Source organism: Coregonus clupeaformis, chromosome 19 (assembly GCF_020615455.1).
Source record: "Coregonus clupeaformis isolate EN_2021a chromosome 19, ASM2061545v1, whole genome shotgun sequence".
NCBI classification, from domain to species: Eukaryota; Metazoa; Chordata; class Actinopteri; order Salmoniformes; family Salmonidae; genus Coregonus; species Coregonus clupeaformis.
In genome coordinates this window covers 3,108,553-3,122,340 of record NC_059210.1, presented here as the reverse complement: position 1 = coordinate 3,122,340, position 13,788 = coordinate 3,108,553, and the positions used below count along the sequence as shown (strand labels likewise).

Here is a 13,788-nt window from a genome sequence, read left to right as displayed (position 1 = left end):
GCTTATAAATTGCCTGGCTGGTCTGATGAGACAGTGGATTGCGCAGTCAGATGGAACAGAGTAAATAGGCATTTTAATGTCATAGAATTAGCCGGTGATAACTTGTGGAATAGACAGCAGCTGGAATGCAGTTTTAACCAATCAGCATTCAGGATTAGACCCACCCGTTGTATACTACATATTATAATAAGGTATACCACCTTATTGTATCCAACAATGGCATTTACATAGGCTTTTAGGGAACTCATACACTGAAGCTACAAAATTGTTAATATTCAATCTTAACACGTGATAACTGCAACAGAACAGATGAAACGGAGTGACATTTACTTTCATGGGTGGTTAAAAATAACTATTTGAAGGCCACGCCCCTACTAAACTACGCCTCCGGTCTTCTGATCTGACCCACTGTGTCATATCTCAATAATCCAGCACCAATAACCCAGCATCCAGTATCAATAACCCAGCAGTTTTTAAAGAAAACAACCCAACTATGTGACCCATCGCCTGCAACCCAGCAGTTGCAGGCGATGAGTCGCCACTCGACCTGTCTGTCTCTGACAGACGTGTTTGATTGGTTCTTCGAGCTACATAGATATTCTTGTGAATGCCTCTGTAAAATATCAAAACGAATAATTGAAAGAGAACAGTTAGTGCTTGAAACAGTTTGGTAATTTCCCCATGCCTGTTTTATGATCAAGCAACAATTACATGTCAAGTCATTCACTACGGTTTAGAAACGTGGAGCCATTGACATGATCGGCTGTTTTTACTCTCTCTTCTCCCAACTTGCAGAAGGTGTTGGACAGACAGTCTGTAATTAAATCTGTGAGATTAAAAGTGGCAGTTATGCTAAGGGCCATGACATAGTAGTCATTTTCCAAGACACATTCTTCTGAGATGCTGTAATGGGAAGGCAGCTGTGTGTTCTTCTTCACAAGGAGAGAGTGAATGAACGAGTGCAGGAGAGAGAAAGAGAAAAGAGAGAGAATGAACAAGTGGGGGAGAGAGAAAGCTAGAGAGAGGGAGCTAGAGAGAGGGAGCTAGAGAGAGGGAGCTAGAGAGAGGGAGCTAGAGAGAGGGAGGGAGAGAGAGAGCGGGAGGGACAGAGAAGGAGGGAGAGAGAGAGAGAGAGAAGGAGGGAGAGAGAGAGAGAGAGAGAGAGAGAGAGTGAAGGATTAAGAGGAGACATGTGGAGATGTGGAGATTATTGGCTTTCCCAAAGGAAATATTTATTTGTTGTAACCACGCATCCTCAGGATAGTGGAGCAGATCCATAAACAACTAAATGTATGGCAAGCAGGGGGAACTAACCATCCCAGTAGCACTCCCATGATATGATAGACTGAGGCATCCACAGCTGGGAAGTCTGACAAACACCCCTTAATATAAATCATTACATCAGTACAATCCAAAACATACTGTAATAGTGTAATAGAGAAACTGTAGTTTAGATTTGAGAGATGGGACATAAATGAGTGGGTGAATGAGTAATGTGGGACAGGGGTGATAGGAAATGAGTAATGCCTGATCTACTATAGGTTCAATAACTCCATTATCATCTGGGATGAGTCACAGTATAGTACACTCTTAGAAAAAAAGAGTTCCAAAAGAGTTCCTCGGCTGTCCACATAGGATAACCCTTTTTGGCTCCAGGTAGAACCCGTCTGAGTTCCATGTAGAACCCTCTGTGGAATGGGTTCTACATGGAACACAAAAGGGTCCTACCTGGAACCAAAAGCGTTCTACCTGGAATCAAATAGGGTTCTTTAAAGGGTTCTCCTATGGGGACAGCCGAGGAACCCTTATAGGTTCTAGATAGCACCTTTTTTTCTAAGAGTGTATTTGGGTACTTACAGGCCGTCCTCAGCCAGGGCCACATTGTCCAGTGAAGGGCCTTTGGGTTCCGAGGTGCTGCTACTGCCCATGCTGCGGAAGGACTCCCGGGCCCTGCGCCGACGCTCTCGCTCCACCTCCTCTGCATCCTCAACGCTCCTTTGGGTGGTGATTCTGTGGATAGCCGGGGAGAAGAAGCATTGTTTAAAGCTATAGTCTGAGATTTTAAAAACAACAAAATGGGTCCTTGCCACTTGTTTCGGTATACAGCTGAGATATGGGGCTAGGGAACAAATATATCAATAATTTAAATGACCATTGAACAGCTTTCTAAATCACAGATGTTAGCTTTAGAACCTACAGTACATAAGAAACAGTTTTCAGCCCCATGTGTCTTTGAGTGTTTTATTTATTGCAGACATGGTTTCCCTGAGTCATCGTGCTGGACTCGGCCTGGGCTCGGCCTGGGCTCTCCCAAGAAGATGTTTTTAAACAATGCCTCAGCCCTCCGCTAGCCCAGCGTTCAGCTCGCCACGAAGGAGAGATGACATCCCAACGGAATATCGAAAACACTACAACATCACCCTGTGTTTATCTCACCAGTAAACACACACACACGTGGCTCTCCTTATGTTTGCATTTCACTGCAACAACACATTTATCACAACAGTTTAAACCACTTTCTCCATGGCAGAACAAACCAAACTCCCTGTGGAACGCAAAAAAAGGTTTTAAAGTTCACTCTTGCTGATTTAGACATTTAGACATTTCCTGGAAGTGCATGACATCTGTTTTTCAGTGTTTATGAGGAGCAGATACTACAGCACATATGGACGTGTCTGCTGTGCTGTATGTCTCTGTTGTGTAGTGAAGGGACCATGGTATTAGCCTCAGGGTGAATACACACACACTCATGCACGCACACAAACACACACACACTCACACAAATACACACACACACGTTGTATTAGCCTAAGGGGGAATGCAAGAGGACTGGTGGTCAATAGGTTCCATCTGTGTGTCAGGGTGTCAGATGACAACACTCACATCCATTTGGCTTCTGGATCAATTAAGGCAGGCTCAGGTCACTAATAGGGCCCTAATGTGTCCCAGACCCATGGCCCTGTGTGTGTGTGTGTGTGTGTGTGTGTGTGTGTGTGTTACCACCACCTGAGACTCTCCATCTTACAACACCCCCTATAAAGGACCATGTAAGTGGAATGGTCCGTAAAATCAGCCCCCCACCACCCATTAGTAATTTTTGGTTACAAGCAATAGCATCAGCTTCGTCCCCTCATTCCCCTCTCCTCCCTTTCCCTTCAGGCACTTTCTTTCTTTCCTGTTTTCTATTATCTTACCAGTTACGTCAGTGTGAGTAGGTAGGAGAGAGAGAGGAAGCGAGGGATGGGGCGAGGGTGAAAAGGTGAAAGGGTCAGAACACAGCTGGATCTCGGTTACCCCAATACATTTAACTGTTTTCAATTTTGGTTTCTTTCACAATCAGAACTGGTGGCCAGAGGAGGATGACCAAACCAAGTGTCCAAAACCACTGAGTGGTGAACCAGGAAGATATTTCATGATTTCACAAAGGCGATTTCACAGTCGGGTTGTATAACACATGACACATCAGTTATGACATAAAATATACTTTTTATGAGTTTTTCTCAACAACAAAAAATGGACACAACCATTGTGGAGACAAGGATGGAAGCACACGTTCCCCGTTGGTATGGTAGTAGGGGACATGGCAGGACCAAGGCTCTGACTTAACTTTTATACCCTCTTATTCTTTTTCCTTTAATCAGCATCATGGGATTATCTCATTCTTGGCACCAGTCAAATGTCTCACTCAGATGATGATGTCATTCATCTTTTGATAACTGGATTATAGATGGCCTTTCTTTCTTTGTCATCCTCTTTCACTCACTGAATCCGTTCTTGTTTAAACCTAATCGAAATTACCCATTTTCTCACTTCTTGTCATCTTTCAGATCTGTAACCGATCTGTAATAGCTTTATTTCCATGAACTCACTCTCACAGTAGTGTCACGATCGTCTTGAGAAGAAGTGGACCAATGCGCAGCGTGATAAGTGAACATACTTCTTTTATTCCAGAACAAAACAACAAACGATACGAAACGTGCAGTCCTACGGTTACACAAACCAAACGGAACAAGATCCCACAACACACTGTGGAAAACAGGCTGCCTAAGTATGGTTCCCAATCAGAGACAACAAGCAACAGCTGATTCACGTTGCCTCTGATTGAGAACCACACCGGCCAACATAGAAACAAATGAACTAGAATATCACCCTAGCACACAAAACACAAAGAAACAACACACCCTGGCTCAACATAACAGAGTCCCAGAGCCAGGGCGTGACAAGTAATGAGAAAAGACACTCCAAAGAATCTGGTTTACAGAATCTGGTTGACATTGGGGCTTATGTTACCTTTCCTGACAATTGTAACGATGTCTAAGCTCGACATCCTCTGAATAACATTCAAAAGCAACAGCCGCAGGGCCAAGGAGCCAGAATGTAGAGGGAATGTATTTTGGGCGGTTTTGCCCCATTGTAAATTCACACCAGAGCAAGCCTGAGCATGCCACTGCTGTCGCCACACAAAACTGAAGACAAACAGGCAAATGCCTCTCCGAAGCAGATGGCTCGGTGTTGTGTGTCACAGGTGAGTGTGATTAGCAGAGTTCCTGGAGTGGGAACGGTTTCAGTATGATATGTTAGATTAATGAATAAAGACAGACACGAATGTCAAGTTCAATAGCCATGTTCAAGTATTGTACAAGTCCCTACATGCAGGGTCTGGATACAGAACAGCTAGCCATTTACCTATCAACTATACCCTTTAACATCATCCTTTTCAATAGAAAGTGCAAACGTAACAGTACAACATTGAGTTTTTAACTGTCAAGCAATAACAAATGAAAAGGCATTGCATTTTATTTTCACTTCTGTTGTTGTCTTTCTTTTCATGACATTTTTTATCAACTCTCATAACAGAGAACAGTTTAACAGTTTAACAGTCCCTTGCTTACAGAGTAAAACAGAGCGACAGAGCGTTGTATACGGTCCGTTCCAAAATTTGAGCCGCACAAAAGTGCGTAGAACTTGTGTAGTTTAATCAAGTGTGTAGCGGCCTTAAGCCTTTCCGGTGGCTTACACAGCCATCCCACCAATGACTTTGTGTGGGCTCTGACAGGGGTAGGGTTCGGGCCATGAGCTGGTGTGCTTGGTGGGGGAGGAGGCCTCAGCCTCAGTTGGCTCATGTCTCATGTCTCATGTCTCAGTTCTGCACCCCTTGCCCTTAGTCCTGGACTGTGATCCAGCTCATCCAGGTGAGTGTATGGCGTGTTGTTTGGTGTCTTCTCTGCTATGCGGCGATAGAGAGAGCCACCGACATCCACCAGGTAAGAACGTTGTGCGGCTTTCTGTAGGCACGTGCCCAACCTCGTACCCACTTCCAGCTCTGGTAGGTCTCGAGCAGTCCGGTCATGGAAACATTTAGCGAGCTGCTTTCTGTCGAACAGTTTGTCCGTGATGCCACCCACGATGCAGGGCTCTAGTAGCTTGTTGGCTACAGGGATGGGAGTCTTCAGACATCTCGATAGAAGGCTAGGCGCTGGGCTGCTGTCCATGTTTTCGGTGGGTGTGTTCCGCCACTGTAAGATGGCTTTTATCAGGGGTCGTTTCTGTCACGCAAGGCCTTGCGACCAGCTGGGCCTTCACAGCCACTTTCATTGCAATGGGCACATTGCGAGGAGCACACTGGACTGGAGTGACGCTCTCATACAATTCAAAGTGTACCTCCCCAGGTACTGATTCAACGGGCCCATTTAATACATTGTCATATCTGCTGAGTAGCTGTTCTTTGGACAGGGGTCCATGCTGGACACGCTCCACGATGTGCAGGTCAGTTGCTATGGTGAACTACATCAGTTCGAGGCGTTCGCATGTAGAGCCTGAGAGGAGAGGATGTTGACTGGTTTTCACGATCTCAAACTCCAGCTTGTGTTTGTGTCCCCAAATAACACATTTGCCCATAGAGCTCATTAGCTCTCCTGAGTACAGCTTTAGTCTAGTATTGCTGGGCAAGAGATGTGTGTCAGGTGCCAGATTGATTTTGTTTTTGTAGCTCATTATGTTGCACATAGCATGGGAATCCAATTTACATTATTGCAGCTTGCTGTGTAATCGTAGAGTCACAAACGATTTCTTCCCTCTTGAGTGTACATCCCCAATGAATTCATGCATGTAAATGTCACTATCACTGTTCTGCTCTGAACATTGAGTAACATCATCAATACAGTGAAGCTTGCCCTCACTCCCCTTTCTTTTGGTTTTGAGACACACCTCTGTGAAGTGATTATTAGATAAACAAGCTTAGCATGGTTTGCCGTAGGACAGCATCAATGCGCAGGGTTTTCATTTCCATTGCTCTCATTCTCATGTCAGTGACTTCGGCAGTGCAGCACATTTCAATGGCAGTTACTAATGTTAAGCCTCTCTCTCTGTTAGCAGGCACCGGCGTGTGTCTTCATTTGCAATTCCCAGTACAATTTTATCACAAATCAGTTAATCTTTCAATCGCCCGTATTCACAAATAGCGGATCTTTCTCTCATATGGGTTACAAAATGGTCCACTGACTCACCCCTCAGCTAGCAGAGAACCATAGTTTCTTAGAGCTTGGTGAGAGTATGCTTGTCCTAGAGTGTTTTTTTTTTTGCATACAACCTTCCCACAACTGTCTGGGAATGGTGCAGGATAGTTGCTTGGTTTTGGAACATTCTCAGCACATTTAACTTTTAGTAAACGTTGTGTTAAAGTAATTAAATACCAAGAACATTTCCTTAAAACATGGTAAGATTTCATTTCAATTTTGGAAATGTTCTAGGAACGTTCTCCAACTGGTTTGACATTGGAAATGTTCTCAAATAGTTCAGAGAACGTTAAGAAACAACGTTATTCTGTGGGAATTTCAGAATGTCAACATAACGTTTCTTACAGGTTTCCATGGTTCTAGTTAAAGTCATGTTCTCAAATTGTTCAGAACGTTAAGAAAACTTTCCATAGAAACCACAAGAAAACGTTAGTAACGTTCAGCATCAACAAAATGCTCTCTATCCTCTATCTTATTAAGTGTGTTCAGGTGTGTTGGCCACACCTGATTGGCCAACTAATTGGCCACACCTGATCTTAATGAGTGCTTGTTTCCTTTGAAATGGGCTGTTTGAATAGATTAAAATGAACAGCTTTGTATGCCTAAAAAACATGGCATGCTAGCTCCATCCTGATGGCGCAGGGACTGATTACATGGATAGAGAACAGAAGAATATAGTTTTGAATCTCACTGATGCCGTGTCACAATAAAAAAAAGATATGTGTTTGCATGATTAATGCCTAAGGAAATACATTTCCTATCTGTCCTTGGAGTTCAAAAAAGTTAAGCCAAAATAAGCTACCAGTGTTATTGAAACATTCAGTGAAAGTCTTAAGGAAGTTATTAAAAAAAACTCAAAATAACCTATCATTTCCGATCTCAGAGCATTAATATAATCTCCCAGGAAAACGTTAAAGGGACCAGAGTAAAAAATTCTCAGAACCTCCCTGTATCTTAAAAATAAACATTTCCAGAACAGGCAACATTTTCACTTCTGTTCTCAGAACATTTAAAAAACGTTCAATTTTACTGGTCAGGAAATGTATGACTTCATTCCCAGAACCAATGTGAAATCAAAAACATACGTACCCACAACTTCCAAGGAACCAAATGTGTTAGCTGGGCCTCTTCCTGTTTGCAGTTTCCAAAAACGAACCAGCCGTGGCGGGTTTTAAGTAATTCTCCAATGCATCCAGGCCTTTGCATCACCATGTTGTCGCGCTGTGAGGGTGAGATTGTGCTGGTAGATGTGTCTGCATTTGCTGCCCATTAAACTCCTCAGAGTTGCCGACTGGACCTCGTTGGGTTTTTCATGTAACCCGGTCGCCAGTGCATAGTCTTTGAATTTATCTCTGAAGTTGTCCCAATTAGTATTCCAGTCCCCTGTGAGAACCTTCTGTGGTGAGCAAATCCATAAGCCATGTGCAATCACCGCAGATAATCTCCCCAACGACACATTGTTTCACTATAGCCAAGTTTTTGTCATTTAGCAGACGCTCTTATAATAATAATATGCCATTTAGCAGACGCTTTTATCCAAAGCGACTTACAGTCATGCATGCATACATTTTTGTGTATGGGTGGTCCTGGGGATCGAACCCACTACCTTGGCGTTACAAGCGCCGTGCTCTACCAGCTGAGCTACAGAGGACCACTTATCCAGAGCAACTTACAGTAGTGAGTGTATACATTTTCAGAATGTCCCTTCTCTCTTGTCTACAAGTTCCTCAGCTATCCTACACCTTCACAGCTTGTTGTTGCTGAATTATTATTTTGTTTTATCGGAGGACACAGACTAAATGCTAAGAAAGTGACAAACTGAGATGTTTGGTTGTTGATATCTGGGAACGTTCAACCAAACCCTTATAGTGGCACGAGTCTACAATGTTTGCAAACCCTGTCTGATTTTAAAAGTAGGACAGGTCTGAATTTTTATGTTTTGTAATTGATGCCATGGACAAGAAACTCAGTGTGTCCAGTTTGATGTCAAGTCATCTGTTATGTTAACTGTCCAGAAGGGGGTGCCACAGGGCTCTGTTCTTGGACCACTATTGTTTACTATCTATATTAATATTGTTGATAGAAATGTGTCAAATGCTAGTTTTGTGCTGACAACATTTATTGTTGTGCAGCAACATTGAATAAGGCCTTTGAAGAACTTCAGTCTGCCTTTAGTATTGTCCAGACTCAGCTCTGTCAGATGAAATTGCTTTAAATGCTGAAAAGACAAAGTTAAATGGTTTTCACGAAATCTAAGATGAAACCTCAAACTCTTCCACGTGTAGTGACAGGACAAGCAAATAGAAAGAGTAGCAACTTACAAGTATTTGGGTTTCTTGATTGACGAGTGTCTCACCTTTAAACCCCACATTGAAGCTCTTGTGAAAAAGCTTAGGCTAAAATTGGGATTTTATTTACGGAATAAGTATTGTTTATCATTTGAAGAGGCTTGTTTCCGCTACTTTCGTGCCTGTAATTGATTATGGTGATATATTGTATATGTATGCCCCTATGGCGTCATTACGTATGCTGGACACTGTATTCCATGGGGCGCTGAGGTTTGTTACTAACTCCAAAGCCCTAACTCATTACTGTACCCTCTATATGAGATTGGGCTGGCCTTCCTTAGCTCTTCGAAGATTAAATTATTGATACGTTTTTATTTCTAAGGCCATATTGAGAACTCCCGTTTTACTTGTGTAACTACATTGCCTGCACTCACATCAAAAAAGCTTTCCAGTTCTCTGCTCCTTCTGCTTGGAACAAGCTTTAAAAGGTCCTGAAATTACAAGAGCTGTTCCCTTTAAATGAGTTTGAAGCTAGGTTAAACACTATGATGGAAAATGAAGTGGGGGGCGGTCAATGTTTTGACCCCTAGTTGCACCACACTTTCCCAAACCATCTTGCTGTTCAATGTGTAAATGTATGTTTTTTAAACTGTACTGCTTTGTTTTTGATGTTGTAAATGTGAACTGTCACAAGCCGGGCTAGAAACTCCGGTCTTAGATGTGGAGAGCTGGGGGCACTACCCCTTAGCCACAGAGGAGGTGTTGTAGGACCCAAATGAAACACCCAAGGCAATACTCCAGGCAAGTAGATTTAATGTTCCAAAACAGGAGGCAAAACAAAACAACTCCACGAGGGGAGAAAAACAAACTAAAGATAACTTTGAACAACTTACTAGGACTGACACGGTGGGACAAAGCAGGAGACACATAGTCAGGACGCAACTAACCAAGTGAGAAACAAGGGGAAAACACACAGCTAAAATACACAAGGGGAAACAAGGCACAGGTGACCTGGATAAAGCTAATTAGGACACATGAGGAAGAACTAAGGCAGAGGGGAACACAGATGACCTCTAGAGGCCTGGAGACAAACAGGAGGCAGGAAGCTGACACACACGAGGAAGAACTAAGGCAGAGGGGAACACAGATGACCTCTAGAGGCCCGGAGACAAACAGGAGGCAGGAAGCTGACAGGACCCCCTCCTCTAGGAACGACTCCTGACGTTCCTTCCAGAACACCCTGGCCCCAGGGTGCGAAAATCTCGGATCAAACCTGGGTCCAGGATGTCCCTGGCTGGAACCCAGGAGCGCTCCTCCGGCCCGTAGCCCTCCCAGTCCACCAGATACTGCAGAGAGTTCTGGACCCTCCGGGAGTCCAGTATCCGGCGGACTGTGTAGGCTGGCTGGCCGTCAATGATCCTGGGAGGTGGCGGGGGGTCTGCGTGGGGGGCAAAGGGAGAAGACAAGACAGGTTTAAGGAGTGAAACATGGAAAGTGGGGTTAACTCTAAGGGAGCGAGGGAGAACCAAACGATACGACACAGGGTTAACCTTTCTAGCAATGCGGAAAGGCCCGATGTATCTCTGGGAAAGCTTCCTGGATTCGACCCGGAGGGGCAGGTTCTTAGTGGCCAACCAAACTCTCTGACCAGCTCGGAAACTAGGGGCCGTCCGGCGGTGGCGATTAGCCTGACTTTGGTATCTCTGGGAGGTCCGAAGGAGGGCACGCCTGGCCTTCTTCCAGGTCCGCCTACAGCGTTGGACAAAGCGCTGGGCCGAGGGAACACCAACTTGCGCCTCCTCCTCTGGAAACAATGGAGGGTTGTAACCGAACTGGCATTCGAAGGGGGACAATCCGGTGGCTGAGGACTGGAGGGTGTTGTGGGCATATTCAGCCCAAATGATATAGGTGGCCCAAGACGTGGGATTACTGGCCGCCATACACCGCAGGGTGGTCTCCAGATCCTGATTGATCCGTTCCGTTTGGCCATTAGACTCTGGATGGAACCCCGACGATAGGCTGGCTGTGGCCCCAACAAGCCTGCAGAAGGCCCCCCAAAACCGGGACGAGAATTGGGGACCTCGGTCAGAGACCACGTCCAGGGGAATACCAAATATCCGGAAGACATGGTTCATGAGGAGCTCAGCAGTCTCCTTAGCCGAGGGCAGCTTGGGCAGGGGAATAAACCGGGCAGCCTTAGAGAACCGGTCTACCACCACTAGGATGACGGTGTTGCCCTGGGATAGAGGAAGTCCCGTAACAAAGTCCAGAGAAAGGTGTGACCATGGCCTTCGAGGAACAGGTAAGGGATGGAGCAGTCCCTGGGGTCGCTGGCGTGTCGACTTTCCCTGGTTGCACACAGGGCAGGCCTCAACATAGACCTGCACGTCCTTCTTGATGGACGGCCACCAAAACCGCCGTCGGAGGAACTCCAGAGTGCGAGCACTGCCAGGATGGCATGTCAAGGGCGACTCATGACCCCACTGCAAGACGCGGCCCCGAACAGAGAGAGGAACGTACAGGCGACCGGCAGGACCACCGCCTGGATCGGGCTCCTGGACAAGAGCTTCCGTACCCCTCTTTCTAGTTCCCACTGAAGAGGTGCGACGATCCTAGACCTCGGAATAATCGATGCCAAGGGCTTCTCTTGTAACTCGGGAGAATAGACTCGAGACAGAGCATCCGGCTTGACGTTCTTGGTGCCAGGTCGGTAAGTCAGGAGGAACTGGAATCGATTAAAGAAAAGGGACCATCGTGCTTGCCGAGGGTTCATCCGCTTAGCCTGTTGGAGATATTCCAGGTTCTTGTGGTCTGTGAGAACCTGGAAAGGGGTGCTGAGCCCCCTCAAGCCAATGGCGCCACTCTTCCAATGCCAGTTTTACCGCAAGCAACTCTAGATCCCCCACGTGGTAGTTGCGCTCGGCCTCAGACAGACGGCGAGACATGAAGGCACAAGGGTGTAATCTCCCATCCGCACCCCTCTGTGACAGGACGGCTCCCACCCCCCACCTCTGAGCGTCCACCTCCACCACGAAAGGTCTCTCTGGGTCAGGGGTCACCAGAATCGGAGCAGACGTGAAGCGGCGCTTGAGATCCTCGAAGGCCCCTGCTGCTTCCGGACCCCAGTGAATCTTGGTCCCTCCTCCCTTGGTAAGCGTCGTCAAGGGGGCTACCACCGAGCTGAAATTCTTAATGAACTTCCGATAGAAGTTAGAAAAGCCAATGAACCGTTGAACCTCCTTGACCGTGGCAGGTGTGGAGCCAATCGTGGACCGCCTTGACCTTCTTGGGATCCATCTCTAGGTGCCCGGGAGTGACAATAAACCCGAGAAACTGAGTCTGAGAAACATGAAATTCACACTTCTCAGGCTTAACGTAGAGGTGATTGTCAAGGAGCCTCTGGAGAACCCTGCTAACATGCCCCTCATGCTCCTTCAGTGACCTCGAGAAGATGAGGATATCGTCCAGGTACACGAAGACGAACAGATTAAGCATATCCCGGAGAACATCATTAATCAGGGCTTGGAATACTGCGGGGGCATTGGTGAGCCCGAACGGCATCACCCGATATTCATAGTGCCCCGTGGGCGTGTTGAACGCCGTCTTCCATTCGTCTCCTTGCCGGATCCGCACGAGATGGTAAGCATTGCGGAGATCCAGCTTAGTAAAAATGGAAGCCCCTTGAAGCAGCTCAAAAGCAGTGGCCATGAGAGGAAGGGGATATCGATTCCGAACCGTGATCTTGTTGAGTCCCCGGTAATCAATACAAGGCCTAAGACCCCCGTCTTTCTTTTCAACAAAAAAGAAGCCCGCCCCAGCCGGGAAGTAGAGGCATAGATGAGGCCGGGCTGCCAAGGACTCCCTAATGTAGGTGTCCATAGCTGCGTGCTCGGGGAGGACAAGGAAAAGATCCGACCTCTAGGAGGGCAGCACCCAGGGAGTAGATCAATGGCACAGTCATACGTGCGATGAGGCGGTAAGGAAGTAGCCCGGGCCTTGCTGAACACTGCCTTGAACCGATGGTAAACACTGGGGACTCTGGAGACGTCAACAGACTCTTGAAACTGGGTACTAGGGGCTGAGGACTCTGTAGCATGCAGGTGAGTTGGCAGGCGGGACCCCAGCTTAGAATGGTGCCCGTAGGCCAGTCGATCTGGGGATTATGTCTGCATAGCCAAGGGTGACCCAGGATAATAGGATACTCGGGAGAGTCAATGAGATAGAAGGTCTCCTCCTGCTGGTGTTGAGAGATGGTAAGTCGCAGGGACTGAGTCGCCTCGGTAACCTTTCCTGGTTCCAGAGGTCTGCCATCTAAGGCTGTAACTGCCTGGGGTTGAGGAAGTAGTTGGGTAGGGATCTTAAGTTCCTTAGCCAAGGTTACATCCAGGAAATCACCTGCGGCACCGGAATCGATCATAGCCTGGACCCGATGCTGGTGGCCCCCCAGGACAGAGTGGCTGGAATAGCCAGGACAGCGTTAGTAGGAGGCGCTCTAACTCTCCCCATCACAGCCCTCCTGTAGCTGGGCGGGGACAGGCGTTTCCAGCTCGGGGCAAGCGGAGCGGAAGTGGCCGGCAACCCCGCAGTAGAGGCACCGACGTTCCCTCATGCGACGTTCCCTTTCGTTGGGAGAAAGCCTGGAACGGCCTAACTGCATGCTCTCCGGGGAATCCTGGAGCAGTTCAGGAGCCGGGGAAGCTCTGAATGACGGAGTCCAAACAGGAGAAACAGAGCTGCTCAGAGGAACTTGGGAATGAGACACCTGACGGCGAGCCGTTCTCCGCTCTCTTAGACGATTGTCCAGGCGGATGGCCAAGGCTATGAGGGACTCGAGATCACCAGCTGGTTCTCGGGTGGCTAACTCATCTTGAAGGGGCTCAGATAACCCTCCCTGAAAGCAGACCCTCAGCGCTTCATCATTCCATCCGCTCCTTGCTGCTATGGTCCGGAAATCAATGGCAAAATCTGCCGTGCTTCGGGGCCCC

General features: G+C 47.0%; 1 protein-coding gene across 1 annotated transcript in view; it reads right to left on the bottom strand.

The window, feature by feature from the left end:
• The window catches only part of LOC123481397 (ladinin-1-like), a gene marked incomplete at its 3' end in the record, with an annotated part of 34,760 nt that overhangs the window by 4,570 nt on the left and 16,402 nt on the right, over positions 1-13,788 (bottom strand). Inside the window, exon 2 of the mRNA XM_045205192.1 lies at positions 1,858-2,010. Coding sequence (XP_045061127.1) covers positions 1,858-2,010 — 153 coding nt within the window. The remainder of the gene's footprint in view (positions 1-1,857; positions 2,011-13,788) is intronic.